We start from the raw sequence: 18,625 nt of genomic DNA, 5'->3' as shown, positions 1-18,625 counted from the left end.
ACGAGGGGGAACAGTCTTTGGCTGCAAGAGGGGAGATTGAGATGAGATCTCAGGAAGAAATGTTTTGCTGTGAGGGTGGGGAGGCCCTGGCCCAGGTTGCCCAGAGCAGGGGTGGCTGCCCCATCCCTGGAGGGGTTCAAGGCCAGCTTGGATGGGGCTTGGAGCCCCTGATGCAGTGGGAGGTGTCCCTGCCTGTAGGGCTGGAACTAGGTGGGCTTTGAGGTCCCTTCAAACCCAAACCTTTCCGTAATTCTATGATTCCTTTCCTGTACAGAGGCAAGGGGCTGCCTTGTGAAGGTTGTTTTTTAAGGGGACTGTGTAAAATCCTGAGTAAAGGAGTGGTTGCGGTTAGCAGACAAAGATGGCATCGGAGGAGGGTGTGTCTTCAGCCTGAGTGATTCAAGAGGAGCATTAGGAGCTCCTAATAGAGCCTGAGGTTCAGCAGTTCCTTGTCTCAGTGTTTTGTGGCTGCGTCTGTGGCTTTCCCCTTCCTGAGGAAAGAGGAAAATTAATACAGTCAGCATAATTTGAATCTGCTTTGATTCCTGAATGAGTCCTGGGAGGCGGGGATGGTGGATCTGGACCTCGTGTTGCTCCAGGGGAAGTTGAGATTGGATATTAGGGAAAATTTCTTTACTGACAGAGTGGTGAAGCCCTGGCAGAGGCTGCCCAGGTCAGCAGTGGAGTCTCCATCCCTGGAGGGATTCAGAAAGCGTTTGGCTGTGGCACTTTGCGACCTGGTTTAGCAAGCACAGTGGTGTCACGCTGATGTTTGAACTGGATGAGATGTGTTTTTCAACCTCAGTGATTCTGTGATTCTGTTGCTGGCATAGCTCTGTCTTCATAGCTGCTCTGCCTGCAGCTCTCAGGGTTCCTGGCTGAGAGAGTTGAAGATTAAGGTGGAATTTCAATAAGCTCTGGTATCTTCTTACCTCAAAGCAGATCTTAGTACTTGGATGTGGTAGAACCACTGATATTTTTTTAATGCAGAGGCTAAAGTTCTCTGCTCATGAAGGAAAAGCAGTGTCAGTGGGGAGACCGGCGCTGGGAAGGTGGTGATATACACGGCTGTTTCAGTTGAAGGGTTTCCAACAGCTCCAGCACAAAAGCACTGAAGGTCAATTTGTGCTGCTGCCACCCTTGACTTGCCTGGCAGCAGCTCAAATTATGGATCTGCAGATCGCAGACCCGTGTTTTTCCCAGGTGATCGTTTGTAGTGTTGCTTTGGGCCCAAACATAATCTTCTGTACATCTAACCCTTTTATTTTTGTCTTCTTATTGGAAAAGAAAAGGAGCTGTCGGTAAGAGATGTCATGGATCAGAGAAGGCGAGCTGACCATCGTAGAGAGATTTTGTGCCAGCATCATTAAGGTAAGGGGTGAATTTCGTTACCTGCGGTAAAGAATTGGCAGATTCATTGAATTTTGGAGTGGAGCTATCTCTTTGACTGCTCCAGAGGGATAGTGTTGCTAGCTGGGTGCATATTAATGCTGGCACTGGATGTACTTCCCTAAACAGCACCGGGGATGGAAAATTACTTAAGCTCAGTCTTGCAAATGAGCGAGGCTGGAGGCAGCGCTTGCCAATAATGAGCTTGCATTCCCAGGATTCCATGTTTTCTGCCCTTGCTGATGAAGGCAGGGCATGCGAAGGAGGGAGAGAAGCAAGATGGTCAGATAATGAGCCTGAGAAATGAAACTGATTAGAATAATAACTCACCAGTTCCAGAAAAATCCTGCCCTTGCTCAGCGGAGTCCTGAGGCTGGTGATGCCGTCTTCCTCGTGAGGGTCTGTGCAGACCTGATGTGGTCAGTGGAAAGGAATACTCCTCTTAAGTGGCTGTTTGCTTTCAGTTCTGTCATGTTCTTATTTTCTAGGCAGGTCCGATGCCCAAGCATGTTGCCTTCATCATGGATGGCAATCGCCGTTATGCCCGCAAGTGCCACGTGGAGAAGCAGGAGGGGCATTCGCAAGGCTTCGATAAGCTGGCACAGGTGGGGAGGATATTTATTGTGTGTTTAGACCTTGAGCTGTGCCCATCAGCTGACTCGTTCACTGCTTGGCTGGTGTGCTGTGTTCCTTTTCTCCAATGGAGCGAGGCCTGTGCCTGGACCTGATGTTTGTCATCAGGATTTCAGCTTCAGCTCCTCTCTCTTCTTGTTATCGTGCAGCCATTCTGATCACGTATTCTGTTCCCCTCTGTTTTGCACTTGATTGAAGTATCTGCCTTGCAGATCTTGAAGCTTTCAATCCTGTGAAGCAGGTTAAATTTCTTTGAAAAAGTTAGGGTGTTTTGTAATTTGTGATGTTATCTACAAGAAGTGTTTTCCCTGGCTGGATCAGTCCTGTATCTTTTGGGTTTGCGTCCTTGAATAGTGATATTGTCATCCTGTTCTTTAAGATGTATCTGAAGTTCTCATTGAGTGGGTTTCATTGTCGGTTCTTTTGATCCTGTCTGAGCACAGTGGGAAAAGACAGGAAGGTTTTAGCAGTGGAGAAGCTGGGTCTTGCTGACCCAGCTGTGTCTCCTTACCCAACTTGTGATTTCCATTATGTTTTGCCTCCTTGCAGACACTGCGATGGTGCTTAAACCTGGGCATTCAGGAGGTCACTGTGTACGCCTTTAGCATTGAGAACTTCAAACGCTCCAAGGAGGAGGTGGATGGACTAATGGATCTGGCAAGACAGAAATTCAGCCGCCTACTGGAAGAACAGTAAGAATCCTCTCGTGTCTGAATCCCAAAGGGTAGAACTAAACCAGAATGTGATTAAGAGGTGTTACAGGGACGTTGGAAGTTGTGGGAATGGTTTAAATGAAGAAAGCTGTTCTTCCCTTCTAGCTAGATATTTGTGCAGAGGGGCTTTGCCTACGTGGATGGGATGTCCAGCTCTTGAGCACATATGGTCCCCAAGCACAGCGGATTTGTGTCGGTGTTACTGCTTACTGTGCTGCAACAGTCCCATCCGAACAGGGGGTTCAGTCAGTACAGCTTTCAGATGAGCCTAGCACCTTTAGAAATTCCTGCTTAGCATGAGAGTGCTGGATGCCTTTGCTTTCCTGAAATGACAAAGCCTTCTCTTAAATTCTGTCTCGGTATTCGTGGCAGATCAGAGTTATGCTCGGCAGGTTGGGGCTTCTACACGTGGGCACATGGTGTGTTTTAAGTTACCTGTTGGAGAACTAGTTCATGTAAACTGGTGCAATCGGAGTGAGCAGAGAGGCTGTTACGGTGCCCTGTCACCCAGTAGCTCAGGGTTTGTGTGTGTTTCTCTGTGCTTGCCTGGTGGTGCACGGAAGAGGTGCTTAACCCAGCTGAAGTAAATTTGAAAGCCAATGAGAGGGATGCAGCTGGAAGAGCAGGAGGGAGAGGATGATGTGTGTGCCTGGAGGAGTTGTAGAGATCAGGGCTCTCTGATCTCTGCAGTACATCGTGGTTCGAAGGCTGTTCCCTGGGTCATACCCAAGGATGGGGTATGGAGGAGTTTGTACCACCAGACAGGCAGCACCAAGCGCCTGTAGGATCCCACGAGGTGTCCTCTCTGCTCAGAGTAACACTACAGCAGGCACGGATGATTTTCTCTCTCACCTGATGTTCCCTCCACTACTCCCATCCCACTCCTGTGCTTTAATCTTCCCTTACAGCAGAAGCAGTTGTGCTGCTCTGTGAGTGACCATTAGTCATCTCAAATTTTGATTGTTAGAGGTGCCCAGAGGCTGTGGTTGTATTCTAAGCGTTCCTTATGGAATTTCATGACTGTACGTAGAAAAGCCTAATCTGTGATCATTTTCTAGTCCTTGGGTTATGTCTGTACCTCAGGAACTTGTGTGGGGGACAATCAGTTTCCCTTTATGGAATGGTTTGGGGCGATCCAATCTAAACCACCTTCCAACACCGGGAAAACATTTGGTCATTATACCTTTTTCTAATTCTCAGTTTTTCTGAAGCTGTGCTGGCTCTCTGCCTGTTTTCATTTAGTTAATGTGGCACGAGGCAAACACGGCTCTTGTGCAGCAGAGGTTGATCTCTTTTCTGTAGTCCTCACTCTTGTTGTTGGGTGTAGGGAGAACTTGAAGAAGCACGGCGTGTGTATCCGTGTCCTTGGGGACCTACCACTTCTGCCCTTGGATATTCAGGAGCTGATTGCCCAAGCTGTGCTGGCGACTAGGAACTACAACAAGTAAGTAACAAACAGTTTAAAGTAGCTGAGACCTCATGCCTTCCTCCTCTACCTGAAGGCTGAGACTTGGCAGACACGATGCACCTTTTTTTTATACTTTGTCCTAGAAGCACACAACTGTTGTGGATATTCTTCTCTCTCTGTCATCTGCTGGACTTTACTTAGGTGAGCCTTTCACGTATTTCTCCTCTTTTCAGATGCTTTCTAAATGTCTGCTTTGCGTACACTTCAAGACATGAAATCAGCAATGCTGTCAGGGAGATGGCGTGGGGGGTGGAACAAGGACTGCTCGAACCCAGGTAACTCTTCTCTTGCTGCGTGAGCCTCCAGAGATGAAGACTGCCTGTCTTACCTCCTACACTTCACTAATAACCTCTCAGAAGCCAAGTGACTTTTAAATAGTTCTCGTTAAACCAGTATGACTGGAACAAGGGACTTGAAGTTACTATGCAGTGTTTGGTTTTTATTATTTCAGCTACCGTGGTGATAGATACACAACCAAGATAGAAGAGAAATTGGGTCTGTGTCTTAAGTTAGTTTAAATGTGAAGGCAGATTTTTATGCCACAACAATTGGCTTCTTGGCTGGCAGTCTTAGCTATGAGGTCAAACAACAGATGAATCACAAATAGTGAACTGTTCCTCCACCCTGGAGGAGATGGAGTAGTTAGCACTCTGCTCCAGATGGAAGTCCTTGCATTCTGATTCTGCCACTATATTATGTTTTAAAGAGCATTAGGGGGATGCTCTGGGGGCTGAAAGAGCATTTGAAATAGCCTGTGGAGCAGACAGGAGTGTTCATCGGAAGCGAGTTGATGACTGGCTATGGTACAGCTCCACCAGCCAGTATTAATTTGCAGTCCTGTGTTTATAAAACCCCTCAACAATTCTGACTGAGTAGTTGGGTCAGGAAAGTGATCTTAATGAGATGTGTCTTTTTTTTCTTAGTGATGTGTCTGAATCGTTGCTTGACCAGTGTCTGTACACCAACAACTCCCCTGACCCAGACCTCCTGATTCGAACATCTGGAGAGGTCCGGTTGAGCGATTTCTTACTCTGGCAGGTAAAGTCTTTTTCTCCTTGAAATATTCCATTTTCTCAGAGTGTATTCTACTGACTCAAGGCGTGAGCTGACATGAGGGCTCTTAAACTCCCTCTGCCAGGGGGTGGGTGACTTCCTGGATGGGACTGAGCGCGGGGTCACTTCTGAGGAATCAGTTTCTTGCATTTCCGTGATTGCCTAAAATACCTTGCAACACAAATCTGAGATTGTGTCATCCCAAAAACATTAATTAGTCTCTCTGACAACAGTGAAGGAAACTGTGAATTGCTCATCCTTTTAGACCTCTTCTCACATTTAGATAATTCCTGATTTGATTGGCAATTTCTTGTCTTTGATTAGTTGAACCTGGCAGTATGTTTCCTGGGATAAGGAAATCCCAGGAGGGATTTCTAGATTCCTGGGAGAAGCGTTTGTTCCACATCAGCTGTAGGCAGTGAAGGTGTAACCTTACAATGTGCGTGTAACGCCTGACTTGTTGCAGTTGCAGAAGTGTATTTGACTTTCATAATGAAACCAGACCCTGCAAGACAAGTTCTAAAGATGACAAAATCACATCAGCGTGACTTATCATTAAGGCTGGAAAAGAGAAAGCTCCAGGGAGACTTTAGAGCAGCTTCCAGCACTGAAAGAGGCTGCAGGAAAGCTGGGGAGAGGGGCTCTTCATCAGGGAGGGCAGGGGTAGGATGAGGGGGAGAGGTTTTCAGCTGCAAGAGGGGAGATTGAGATGAGATCTTGGGAAGAAATCTTTTGTTGTGAGGGTGGGGAGGCCCTGGCCCAGTTTGCCCAGAAAAGCCATGGCTGCCCCATCCCTGGACGTGTTCAAGGCCAGGTTGGATGGGGCTTGGAGCAACCTGATGCAGTGGGAGGTGTAGAACTAGGTGGGCTTTGAGGTCCTTTCCAAGTCAAAATGTTCTGTGATTCTGGGACCAGGCTGCTAAGCAAAAACATAGTAAGTTCTTAACGCTTATAAAGTTCATATATTTGCAGTTTCAGTACCCAAAGCTGCTTTCATTTCTCTTTCTCCTGTGCTAGGCAATGTTGACTTGTTCATAAGATAAACTTCAGCAAACATTTGAGTTGAGCTGTTTTACTTTTGTTTTATGCGTCAGTGCTGCAAACTAACGTTGTGCTTGCTTCTTTGAGGGGCTCAATGGCAAAACTAGGTTTTAGTATGAATCTTGCATCTTCCAGCTCCAGAATATTAGAATCGAATCATAGAATCATGTGGCTGGAAAAGGCCTTTGAGATCAAGTGCAAATTGTCAGTGCACATCTCCTAGATTCATTAAGCACTTCAAATGTCGTAAGTGGGCAACAAGGAGTGTCACGAGATGTCATTTGATGAATGGCTTAAATGTCATGTCCTGATCATCTGTTCATCTGTTATTCTCTTTACTCAGCTTTTGCTGGTCCAATGTTGCTATTTTAGTTTTATTATACGTCTGTGATTCTTAAGCTATTAAAAATACCTCTGTGAAGACCAGCAAAGAAAGGATTCTAATGATATCTTTGCAGGAATGAGTGACTAGTGTTCCAGCATTAACAACTAATTAGAAAGAGTCTACACTGCAATTTCAACTCTCATGGCTGGTATTTCATTTAAACTGTAACAGAAATTGATAACACAGCCTAGGTAAAAATCTTTTGTGGGTGAACTGGCATAGTTTGACCAACAGAGCTGCATCTTGATGACTTTTCCCTTGCTAGATGATTGAATTGTTGGTGATCTTGCTCTCTGCAGACATCCCATTCATGCCTGGTGTTTCAATCAGTCTTGTGGCCGGAATATTCTTTTTGGAACTTATGTGAGGCTATCCTTCGGTTCCAGATGAACTACAGTGCTTTACAGGTAAGGCAGCCTTAGGAAGACAAAAGCTCAGCACAGCAATGTGCTGGGGATCAGGTGAGAGTCTGCAGAGTAGGAACACAGAGGAATCGTTCTTTTGGTGCAGTTAGTTAAGATCTTGTTTCAGTGGCCACTAATGCCAGATGTGTTGCTTCTCCTGTACCCCTGTGGCTTGTTACAACATTGTAGCAGGTGGCCAGACTCTTCTGCTTTCAGGAATATCTCAAGTATGTGATGTCACCAGTGTCTCTGCTGCTCATTGCTCATTCCACCAGCCGGAAGTGTCTGTCCCACCCCTCAGCTGGCAGAAGAAGTGAGCACAGGGCAAAATCAACCAGTTTAACTCAAACCACTTAATCAGAGTTGAAGGAAAGGCTGCTGGGTTTGCTCTGGAATGAGCAGGGAGAATTTGCTTGCTCTAACTCTGCTGTTTGTTTTAGGGTTGTAACAATTGGTTTAAAGTTTCCTTTCCAGGAGCTGAAGTGAGGCAGCCTGGTCCTTGAGACCTCTTGTGGGTTCAGCTGTGCCTACTGAAGAGATTGTTCCTCTTTGTCTTAGATCTGTTGTTATGAGTTCTCCCTGACCTGGATCAGATAAACCTGCCTAATTTAGCAGTGACTTGGTAATCTGGCTATTTTTAAACAAAACAAATCTGGGAGCTGGAGCTCTTGATGGGGAAATCTGGGGGGCAGCAGTAACTGGCAGGACGAGGAACCCAGTGTGCTGACTCTTACCTCCACCATATCTAGTTGCTGAGGGTGTCTGTTCCTTAATTATTAGATCATCTTTTTTTTAAAGTCAGGCGTTATACTGCCCTTGTCTACCTTAGGGACCTTGCTCACCTGACAGTTGTCAAAGAGATCATAGATAAACCTGTTGTTGTGGTTGTGGGTGAGTTTAATTGGGTCCAGTCAACCTGGAAGCATGCAAGTTCTCCATGTCCTTAACCTCTTCTGTTCCTGTCCTTTCCAATTCATTGTATTAATACCACTAATGGCAGTTCACCTTCTGCATGATAGGGAAGGCAAAAAAAAGGCAGTTGTGTTTGTCGTTGACATTAGCTTTGCCTCTGCCTTGAACAGCTTTGAACAGTAGGGTCACTGTTCTGACTTTGTGCTGCTTTCTGGTGGGTAACAAATGCTGCTTCTGTTCCTAGGGAGCCTCAGCTTTTCTTAGTTCATGTTTGTGCCTCTGTGTGCTCTTGCTGTGCCATTACCAAGGTTTTCTTATCATCCAGATTTGTTCTTCGACCAGTTTTCTTGCTGGAAGACCCACTTCACAGCACATAAGGCTACTCTTTTTTTTTTTTTTTTTTTTTTTTTCCAAGTGCAGCCCAATTGTGCAGAAGGGAGGACTTCTCACTCAAAGGAACTGCCACGGTTTAGGAGCTGGTTGTTTTGCATTTGAAATACGTGATCTTGAAAGCTAAAACTATCTGGAGCAGAATATAGAACAGCAACTGTGTCTGGGATGCTTGTGGTGGGTATGGTGTGGGATAGGCAGAAGGGTTGACAAGGTACAGAATAAGCTTGATTTGAAGGCATTTGACACAAGATATTCTCCTTCCATCAACTCATACAGCATCACAGTTAATGGCCATCTTCATTTCCTGTTGCCCAGAGCAGTGGTGGCTGCCCCATCCCTGGAGGGGTTCAAGGCCAGGTTGGATGGGGCTTGGAGCCCCTGATCCAGTGGGAGGTGTCCCTGCCCGTGGCAGGGGTGGGACTGGATGGGCTTTGAGGTCCCTTCCAACCCAAACCACTCTATGATTTTAATTTTCTTTTGTCCGAGAGTGGAAGTCTTACGCTGAACAGGCTGATGATCTTTCCATTTCACATAATCACAGCTAGAGCAGCGGAGCGCTATCAATTCTGTGGGCTTTCTGTAGCTGGGGATATTGCTGCTCTCATTTCCAGCACAACAAAAGCTAATTTACGGTGCCAGAGCAAAGACTACTGAATTGGGCACAGGGAAGGTGTGGTGAAGAGTGAGTCAGGCTCTCATTAGAACAATTATTTCTCCTTGCTTGTTTGAAAGGCCAGCGCTCTCTAAGTGTGTGTGTCAGGTTAATGTCAAAGTGACCAGTTTTACTGTCTTTAAAAATGAGAGCTTAGTATTGCTGCATGCAGATGTGGTTTTGCTGCTGGAGGCTATGCTATGTGCAATAACAAGAAATCCAAAAGGATGTTCTGCAAAAATATTTTGGGTAACTGGAAGGGTAGGCAAAGATAGCTACTGCGTTTACCTTTCTTCCTCCCTTTCTTGCCGTGTCTCGAGCTAGTACATTATTAGATCACAGGCATTTGGGAATGCTGAGCCCACTCTTGCTTTTTCCTGAAGCCAATTAGCAGCTCAATGACTGATTATCAGCTCAAAGAATTGCCCCATAAATCATTTTTCTGAATCCCCTAAAATCTTTCAGGTGCCGTGAGAATAGGATCAAAGTTTGTGTGATGACACCGGTGAGGACAGCTTGTGTGCACATCTGTGGTTTGAAAGGCCTCTTGTCTGCTCTTCCTCTCCAATTCCAATATCTGAGGGTTTTCCCACAACCTGTCATGACCTTTATCTATTTTAACTAGGAGTTAAGGCTGTGAGCAGTCTTGTTTCTTGGGGAGAAGGTCCAGAAGGATAACCCTATATTTTTTCTAACCAATCAAACGGGCTGCCTCAAAGTGGAGGGGGCGCCCGCAGAGCCACCCTTCATTTAACCTGTGGATTAATGGCCAAGCAGAGGCTGTTTCTTCCATAACCTGTGCTGTCTTGCATCTGTACCACAGATGAGCTGAAAGGCCCAATAAAGTGCTAATGCTCTGCTGCTTTTCACTCTAGAAGGCCAGAGACTCCTACATGGAGGAAAGGAGGCGACAGCAGATGGAAAAGGATCAGGCTTATGTGACAAAGAAGCTGCAGCAGGAGGGGTTTGCATCCCACGGAGACTCTCGGCGCCGACGGACACTGTTGCAGAAATGCACCGCCATGCGGGAAGAGAGAATCCAGGGCTTCCTACAAGCACTAGAGCACAAGAGAGCGGACTTCTTTGAAAGATTGTGTACAGTGCCTGCATGACAGAGGTGCTGGGTTGCTCCTGGGAAGGCAATTTTTAACCGTGTTGGTGGGAACAGCAGCTGCCTGGCGGAGCTCACTCGCTGGGGCTCTGCAGTGGGGGAGCAGGGCTGCTCTAGGACTTTACGTCCCCGCTGGCCCTGGTCTGAGGGCAGGGACAGAATACAGTGAACCTTTCTAGTTCTGTGAAGGAGAGGTAATGCCGTCCTTCTGTCCCACCTCCCTGCCCCTGAGGATAGAGAATACACGCATCCTGCCACCTCTGCTGCTCAGGACTTCACAGGCCTGGCTGTTTCAGGGGCGAGAAGTTAATTAGAATGAAACCTCTGGTTCTGTTTGGCCCCTCGTGAATCGGTCCAGGCAAACCAAGTCAGTCCTGTTTAATCACTCTGGACTGGAAATTCTTTCCAGGGCTTTACAGTAGTGAATCTTCTGTTGAGGTTTCCTCTGCTGTGCCATAAGGGGAACCTTGCTTTCTGTATGGAGAGAATTAGCTCTGGTGTAGAGGGGAGCCCTGTGCCAAGTGATGGCAGAAGTAAAACCCACTGCCAACTTCACGATGGCATCTTGTCTTTTCCTCACCTTACCGTGCTAATTTTGGTGTATATTCGTTTGGCTTCTGAAGAGCTAAAGGAGGTGTTGTCAGCCTCACCATAGAGAAAACAGGTTCTCCAGAGCTCTGTCAGGTCCTGGGATCCAGTATGTGGGGAAAACCCAGAAGCCTAAGATGCTGATATCGGAACAGCCTGACTGTGCTTAGGAAGGAGGCTTTGAGCAGGCAAGGGAAAAGGATTGGTTGGGAATTAACTTAATGGCTTAAAAAGGAAAAGAAATTAGCTAAACCCAGGTGATGGATACAGTATGCCAAATCCTTCTGAGACCTCTCTAGAGTTATGACTTCACATCCTGTTTCCAGGGAACGAGGGTGGGCTTAGTTCAGGAATACAGTAGCTAAAACCAGACCCTGACCCCAGCCAAAATGGTTGAGAAGGGCTCTTTAGTTGGTCTTAATGGGAGTGGCCAGAGCAGCTGTGGAGCGTTTGTTCTCCATTTTCCATCAGCAGGGAGATGACTAGCTAATTTCCAAGATTGTTTCCGTCTCTGATTTCTCCTGATTTCCGTCCCCATGGTCAAAATATCAGCAAATATCTTGATTTTTGTTTCTGGTGCAGCCAGACCAGCTGTTGCTGGTTTTACAGTGTTCCTTTTTACCTCCAAGTGAAAACTAGAAAATGCAAATTTAAAAGACTTGTGAGCGCTGCAAACTCAGCCCTTCAAATGTGATTGTGAAGAGGATAAGCTACACTGTTGAATTATGAATAAAGCATATTTGTACCAAACTGATTTAAATAATAAGCTGAACATTTTAAAGTATGTAGAGCTTATTCTGGGATGTGATGAAGTTGGCATCCAGCTCTAATATAATGTTGTTTACTCTGTGACAGACTTCTCTGATTCCTGTTAGGTTGGAAATGATTTGAAGGCTGTGTTCTTTTTACAGTCTAGTGTGAGCAATTTGCTGATAGTCCATGGCTTGGATAAATGAAGCTCCGTGCATGAACCTCCTCTTCTGTAAGTAGCAAATAGTAGCTTGGATAACAGTCACTGAGGTGATGGGAGCTGTCGGCTTTAAACTTGTTGCTCTATTTTATTTTCTTTGTCTTCACATTGCAGGAAGCTGTGGGTATAGTTTACTCTCCATGAAATTAAGCACTCTGCAGTCTGCTTTGACAGGCTGATGAGGAGACAGTTTTCTACCCCAGGATGCATTTTTGCCTTAAGGAAAAGAAAAGGCTTGGAGGGAAAGCGTTCATCCCTTTTCTAAAAGCCACTGCTGTAGCAGGGGAGGAGAAAAAAGCTCTTTGAGCAGTGGAAAAAGGCTTGCATTGCTTGGTTGTTTCTTCCACCTTCAGTTATTCTCGTAAAACAGCAACTTTCCTTCAAGCCTTGCTTTGTTAGAGGGTGGGCATGAGTTACGAAGGCAAATTCCAAGTTTCAGGAGTGCATCTTCCCAGTGAATCTGGAACGATGTTTTTGGAAATTAAGCTACAGGCTTCTTTCAGGGAGAATTCCACTTCCGTGATGTATGTTTGGTGAGGATGTGAAAAATCAGCACAAGTGGAAAAATGTGTTTTTCCAGCATTTGAGGTCTGAAAGAACCTGAGGAGGGAAGGGGTGAAGCAAGCTCCCTGGGATTCTTCTGGCTGAGGTTCAATTAGAAAGTTAAAAGTTTGAGGCACAATGAATTGTGTATGGAATAGTTGGACTTGGGGCAAATGGCTGTGTCCGCATCCAGGTGCAAGAAGGAGCCCAGCTTTATAAGTCACTTATTGTAAGTAGAAGGCACCTGTGGCAGTTGTTTGTGTACATTTTCTTGCATGTTAATATTTTTCTCTTTTATTTTAGTACTGCCTCACTCTCTTCCCCCATTCTGTGTAGATATAACTTTCCCCATCTCCTGTTTATTTTACAGGAAAAAGTGCTAATGGCGATTTCCCAGTCTGGTGCTGCCTCTGGAAGGGCCTGCTGAGCGCTGCTGGGGTGCTGTACCAGCTGCTCCAAACCCCCCTCAGCCCTGGAAGGGGGGTGATTGCCCCCAACCCTGGAGGAGCTGCGCAGGCTGCCCACCCTTGCTTGGCCCTGAGAGGGGGGCACGATGCTGTGTCCCCCTCCCAGCCTCTGGGGGTGCCCCTGCCTCGCCATTGGGGTGGGGAATAAGGGGTGGTGATGCCGCGCTCCCCTCCTGGTCGGGGGTGAGTGAGGCCGTGCCCCAGGGGTGCCCAGGGAGGGGTGGGGGGTGATGCCATGTTCCCCATCGTGATCCAGGGGTGCTGATGTGTCCTGTGGGGAGGTGGGGCCGTGCACTGGGGGTGCTATGCCCCCGGGGCAAGGGGGGATGTGCTGATGGCGCGTCCCCCTCTCCATCTCACGGAGGGTGTTTGATACCATGTCAGGAGGGCTGTTGATGTGCCTCCTTCCCTTCCTCCTTGCCTCTCTCCCTCCCCCATTGCCCTCCTCCCACCCACTCTTCCTTCTTCCTTTTTTCCCCTTTCCTCTCTCCTTCCTTCCTTGGTTTCCTCTCTCCTTCCTTCCTTGGTTTCCTCTCTCCTTCCTTCCTTGGTTTCCTCTCTCCTTCCTTCCTTCCTTGGTTTCCTCTCTCCTTCCTTCCTTCCTTGGTTTCCTCTCTCCTTCCTTCCTTCCTTGGTTTCCTCTCTCCTTCCTTCCTTCCTTGGTTTCCTCTCTCCTTCCTTCCTTCCTTGGTTTCCTCTCTCCTTCCTTCCTTCCTTGGTTTCCTCTCTCCTTCCTTCCTTGGTTTCCTCTCTCCCCTCTCTCCTTCCTTCCTTGGTTTCCTCTCTTCTTCCTTCTTGCTTTTCTCGCTTTCCTCTGTCCTTCCTCCCTCGCTTTCCTCCCTTTCCCCTCTCCTTCCTTTCCTCTCTTCCTCCTCTTGCTTTCCTCCCTTCCTTCTCTTCCTCCTCTTGCTTTCCTCGCTTTCCGCTCTCCTTCCTCCCTTTCCCCTCTCCTTCCTTTCTCCCTTCTCTTCCTCCCTCGCTTCCCCCTCTCCTTCCTCCCTCGCTTCCCCCTCTCCTTCCTCCCTCGCTTCCCCCTCTCCTTCCTCCCTCGCTTCCCCCTCTCCTTCCTCCCCCGCTTCCCCCTCTCCTTCCTCCCCCGCTTCCCCCTCTCCTTCCTCCCCTCGCTTCCCCCTCTCCTTCCTCCCCTCGCTTCCCCCTCTCCTTCCTCCCCTCGCTTCCCCCTCTCCTTCCTCCCCTCGCTTTCCCCTCTCCCTCTCTCCTTCCTCCCCTTCCTCTCCCCGTTCCCCCGTCTCCCCCCCCGCCCCACGTGACCCGCGGGGCCCAATGCCCGCGCGGGGCGGGGCGGATCCGGCTGGAACCGGTTGTGCCGCGTCCTGCTCGCCCGTATAAAACTTTGCAAAGAGCCGGCGGCTCCGCGCGGCCCCGCAGCAGCAGCAGCGCCCCCGCCGCCCCGCTCCGCTCCGCCGCCCCGCTCCGCCGCCACCGGCCCCTTCCTTCCTTCTTCCCCCCCTCCTTTCCCCGCCCCTTCCCCCGAGCTCGCCGCTCTCCGCCCCCGCGCAGCCATGCCGAAGAGAAAGGTAACGTGGCGACGCGAAAACCCCCTTCTATTCCTTTATTCCCCTCCCCATCTCCCCTCACGGGCCCGGCTCGGTGAACGGGGGGTGCGGCGCCATGGCTCCCGGAGCGGGGATATTGGGGGGGGACCGCCCCTCCTTCCCTTCCTCCCTCCCTCCCTCCCTTCCTTTCCCCGCCCCCCCCCCCCCCCCCGACCGGTTCGATCCGGTTGGTTTTGGCGGGAGATTGGAGAGGGAGGGGGAGGGGGAGGAGAAAGGGCGGGAAGCGGCGCTGCTGCTTTGGCGCCAAAACCAACCCCCCCCCCGCCCGCCCCTCAGCGTGGGCGGGAATGGAGGCTCCTGCCAGACCCCCCCCCTCAGTGGGGGCTGGGAGTGGTTCCCTTGGGAATGGGGAGGGGGGGGATCAGCCCCCACACCTCCTTTTTTGGGATGGGAGGTGTAAAACTAAAAGGGGATGGGGGGATGAGTTCCTCCCCTAGTTCCCGTTTGGGGATGCGGGGGGCTGAGTTCCACACCAACAGCCCTTTGAGGGTGAGGATGGGGGGCTGAAGTCCCCCCCTAATTCCCCTTTAGGGGTGGGGGGAATCAGATCCCTCTTAACTCTTATTTTGGGATAGATAGTGGGGGACTGAGTTCCCCCCTGACTCTTGTTTTGGAGGTGAGGATATGGGGCTGAGATCCCCCCTAAGACCCCTTTGGGTGTGGGGATATGGGGCTGAGCCCCCCTGCAACTCCTCTCTGGGGATGGAGGGTGTGTAAAACTAAGTGGAGATGAGGGCTGAGCCCCCCTAATTCCCATTGGAAATGAGGGATGTAAATCTAACAGGAGGTGGGGGCTGAGTGGCCCCCCTGACTCTACTTGGGGAATGGGGGTTAGGGATAACGGGGAGTGAGGGATGAGTTCCTCCTTTAGGAATGAGGGGTGTAAAGCTAATGGGGGATGAGGACTGAGCCCCCCCCCCGAACTCCCATTTGGGAATGGGGGGTGAGGGCTGAGCCCCTTCTAACTCCCATTGGATAACGGGGAATGAGGGCCGAGTGCCCCCTTTGGGGATGGGGTTTGTAAAACTAAGAAGGAGTGGGGACTGAGTTCCCTACCACCCTTTTGGGAGTGGAGGGTATAAAGCTAAGCGGGAGATGAAGTCTTAGCCCCCTCATAACTCCTCCATCCCACTTGTCCTTCCCCTCCCAGGCTGAAGGAGATACCAAGGGCGATAAGGCCAAAGTTAAGGATGAGGTAAGAACTTCAACATTTGGAGAAAGTTGGATCGGGAAGTGTTTGCGTTGGAAGATGAGGTTTGATTCCATCAGAATCAAGAGCAGGGGGAGGGTCAGTCTGAATTGATTCTGGCTTCTCAATGTATTTGCTGTCTTTTAACCTTAACCATAAAAAATTAGTTAACTACTGCTTGCAATCAGTATTGATGTAAACGGGACAGCCTCATGTTTCTTGAGATTGGGGTAGAAGAAAATAAAAACTTAGTTTTGGGGGTTTACTACTTCAAAATGAGAATTACTCTGTGTGGTTTTGAGAGTTCAGCACATTTAATCCAATCGGTTTTCTTTCTAAACAGCCACAACGGAGATCGGCGAGGTTATCCGCTGTGAGTATTCCTGCGCTGAGCAGAGGTGTGACAACTCTTCGTGGTTTTAAGCTTGAGTATCGGGTGTTGCGTCTGTGTGAGAGCTGTAGGTATTCTGGCAAGATGCATTGTTCAGTTAAAAGTTTCTGGCTTAACAAACCACCCCATTGTGTGGTGTTATGGGAGTGGTAAAATAATGGACAAATCAATTTTAAGTGCTCCAATTTCAAACATTTTTACTTGCTTTCCTAAAACTAAACTGTTTGGGTTGAACATTTTACAAAAGTAGTATGCTTCTCTTTAAGTAACTTGAGTAACACAAAGGTTTTTTCTCGCCTGCAGAAACCTGCTCCTCCGAAGCCAGAGCCTAAACCTAAAAAGGCAGCTCCAAAGGTAAGCTGTCTTGTCAACGCTATCACCGAGATGCAAATGGCTTATGAGGTTTAGATTTATCCAAATTTATGACTTATAAAACTGCAAATAACAGCACGTGTAAGTGAAGAAATCGAGCTGCATCATCACTTTTATAAAGTTGCACTGGAAACTTCTGAATTTTATGAAACTTGGGTAAAAAATCCCGAAGCGAAGGCTCTTCATGGTTGTTGTCAGTCTTTGTAAGATGCGCACATTTGTGTGCTGCGTTCTCTGGCCAACATGTAATGTTGGGATTTACCACTCAAGTTTTTGGGTTCTTGGGGCTTAATATTTGCGTTGGTGATGGTAATGGTGCATGTCCTCTTGCATTTACAGAAGAGCGAGAAGGTGCCCAAGGGAAAGAAGGGGAAAGCTGATGCTGGCAAGGAGGGAAACAACCCTGCAGAAAACGGAGATGCCAAAACAGACCAGGTATAACAATGGCTCTGGCGTTTTGTCAGCCACTTATTTTTTTCATATCAAACGTAGACAGGTCTAGGCTTGCACTAACGAAGAAGAATCATTACCTGATTACTGAGACCCATTGCTGATGAGGCTGACAGCGCATCAGCAGAAGAGGGGGATGGTTATAGGTTGAAGTTGTTTCTTTGCTGGTTGAAGTTGCCACGTGAAGGTCGCTGCTCTGCCTTGCTCTGAAAATATGTAAAGTTGACACATAATAAAGCAGCCTCAGGTGCTTTAAACATTAGATTTCATTTTGTTAAAAACTGTGGCAGTGTGGCCTGGATAAGATTTCTTCTGTTTAGAAAACTGCCAATTAGGAAAATGAGTTATCAGTTATTTGGTGCAAGCTGTGGTGTGTATTGACTGGTTCCCCTTTTTCTTCCAGGCACAGAAAGCTGAAGGTGCTGGTGAAGCCAAGTAAAATGTGTGAATTTTTGATAACTGTGTACTTCTGGTGACTGTACAGTTTGAAATACTATTTTTTATCAAGTTTTATAACAATGCAGAATTTTGGTTTACTTTTTTTTAAGCTATGTTGTTAGCACACAGACCGCTTCGTTGTTGTGTTCTGAGGGGGGGGGCAGTGGAGACAAAGGTCACTTAGTCTATTTCTTGGAATCTAAATTTTAATAAGAAAAGTTTCCCCAGTCCCCAGTTTTTGGAAGAAGGGCCTTCCTGGATAGAGGAGGAAGGGATTCCTTCATGCTGCACATCCGTAAAGTGCATGCAAGTGAGCATCGAAGCTCCCAAGATGCCTGTTGCCAACATCAAAACCACCGATTTCAACGCCCTTTGTATTTCCCTCTACGTCCTTCTTTACCTAAAGCCTGTCACTCCAAAACGCATCAAGAACTGGCATTTTGGGACTTACTTCAGATGCTTTGTCAGACGATCCGGACTCCGGTGTCTAATTTGGATTATAATGGCTCTAAAAGGAGCTGTGCTTACCCTTTGCTTTGTATCTTCAGATTAGGAAACCCCCATTCTAATTTTTTCTCCTTTGAAAGTCAGGGTAGGTTTGTGAAGAGTTGTTAAACAACACACAAAATGTGAACGTGTCTGCCCTCACTCTAAACTTTCCCCTCTACCAGTATGAAATGAAGATTCTTCGGTTTTATAGCAACTTGTACGTTTTGGTAGTCCATGAAGGGAGGGAGTTTGACGGTTGTTGTAAAATGTTGCCGATTGTAGCCCATGTCCTGCCTAAATTACCATGATTGTTTATGAAAAGTACCTTTAATAAAGCTGGATACGGTTTGGCTTGGACTGTTCTTAATGCCCTCCTCATTTTTCTTGCCTTTGTTTCATCTCTAACGTGGTTGGTGTTGGAAGACTGTTCGCTGTGTACATGGATGAGTTTGTGTTCCGGCAATGTTTTGCTATTGTCTGTAAGAATTTGTTGTAAGCATCTTAATTCAGATAATTAATTTAGCCTTAATTCACAAGCAAGAAGCGAGATTTTGTTAACAAAGGCTAGGCCGCTGCAGGATGTGTGGAGATTCTTGGCTTGCTAGGAGGCCCAGTGTGAAGGGTGTAAGGCAAATCATCGTTGTTACTGCCTGAAGAGCTGTACAAAAAGAGGAAGAACGTGGCTATTGCTGTAGGGACAAAGAAACGGAGAGCTTTTCTTGGTAGTGAAACCAGAACTAGCTCTGTAAAATGAATTGTGTGTTAGGTTTCTGCACTTCAGCTCAAATATTGTTGCTTCTGGTAACCAAGGCCAGGCTTCACTGTGGCGGAGAGGAAACATGATTTGTTGAGTAAAAATGCACCATCTTTATAGGATCTCCTTACTCTGTAGAGCAGAGCCAAACCCAAAACACCTTTGTGTGTGTTTCCTTCAGTTACTCAGATGGAATATTTTTTTCCATCTCTCCCTGGCCTTTCCTGGGACCCGAGTGTCTGC

At 47.7% G+C, this 18,625-nt stretch overlaps 2 protein-coding genes across 3 annotated transcripts; both read left to right on the top strand.

Annotated features, from left to right (window-relative positions):
• The first annotated feature begins 185 nt into the window (after positions 1-185).
• Positions 186-11,492, top strand: DHDDS (dehydrodolichyl diphosphate synthase subunit). 2 transcript variants are annotated; one of them, XM_069875155.1, is made up of 9 exons: positions 186-1,203; positions 1,288-1,371; positions 1,878-1,994; positions 2,572-2,714; positions 4,063-4,179; positions 4,377-4,478; positions 5,127-5,241; positions 6,982-7,089; positions 9,919-11,492. In XM_069875155.1, the coding sequence occupies exons 2-9, from the start codon at positions 1,309-1,311 to the stop codon at positions 10,153-10,155; spliced, it is 1,002 nt and encodes a 333-aa protein (XP_069731256.1). In that variant the 5' UTR covers positions 186-1,203; positions 1,288-1,308; the 3' UTR covers positions 10,156-11,492. The 2 variants fall into 2 exon arrangements, with proteins under 2 accessions (XP_069731256.1, XP_069731254.1); XM_069875153.1 differs by lacking the exon at positions 186-1,203 and having other exon boundaries at positions 1,215-1,371.
• A 2,590-nt stretch (positions 11,493-14,082) lies between these two features.
• HMGN2 (high mobility group nucleosomal binding domain 2) lies at positions 14,083-17,990 on the top strand. The gene is made up of 6 exons (XM_069875299.1): positions 14,083-14,260; positions 15,450-15,494; positions 15,832-15,861; positions 16,183-16,233; positions 16,591-16,686; positions 17,105-17,990. Exons 1-6 carry the CDS (start codon positions 14,246-14,248, stop codon positions 17,138-17,140), a joined length of 273 nt encoding a protein of 90 aa, XP_069731400.1. The 5' UTR covers positions 14,083-14,245; the 3' UTR covers positions 17,141-17,990.
• Positions 17,991-18,625: the final 635 nt, after the last annotated feature.

Source organism: Phaenicophaeus curvirostris, chromosome 23 (assembly GCF_032191515.1).
Source record: "Phaenicophaeus curvirostris isolate KB17595 chromosome 23, BPBGC_Pcur_1.0, whole genome shotgun sequence".
NCBI classification, from domain to species: Eukaryota; Metazoa; Chordata; class Aves; order Cuculiformes; family Cuculidae; genus Phaenicophaeus; species Phaenicophaeus curvirostris.
The sequence above is the reverse complement of the archived record's forward strand: the minus strand, read 5'-3'. Positions and strand labels throughout refer to the sequence as shown.

What these genes read in the sequence shown, in the direction of transcription:
- DHDDS (XM_069875155.1), top strand. Translation starts at nt 1,309, where the DNA reads ATGTCATGGATCAGAGAAGGCGAGCTGACCATCGTAGAGAGATTTTGT. An exon ending in AGCCGCCTACTGGAAGAACA is followed by an intron (nt 2,715 to 4,062) that starts GTAAGAATCCTC and finishes TGTTGGGTGTAG; the next exon opens with GGAGAACTTGAAGAAGCACG. An exon ending in CAAGGACTGCTCGAACCCAG is followed by an intron (nt 4,479 to 5,126) that starts GTAACTCTTCTC and finishes TTTTTTTCTTAG; the next exon opens with TGATGTGTCTGAATCGTTGC.
- HMGN2 (XM_069875299.1), top strand. An exon ending in CTAAAAAGGCAGCTCCAAAG is followed by an intron (nt 16,234 to 16,590) that starts GTAAGCTGTCTT and finishes TTGCATTTACAG; the next exon opens with AAGAGCGAGAAGGTGCCCAA. An exon ending in GAGATGCCAAAACAGACCAG is followed by an intron (nt 16,687 to 17,104) that starts GTATAACAATGG and finishes TTTTTCTTCCAG; the next exon opens with GCACAGAAAGCTGAAGGTGC.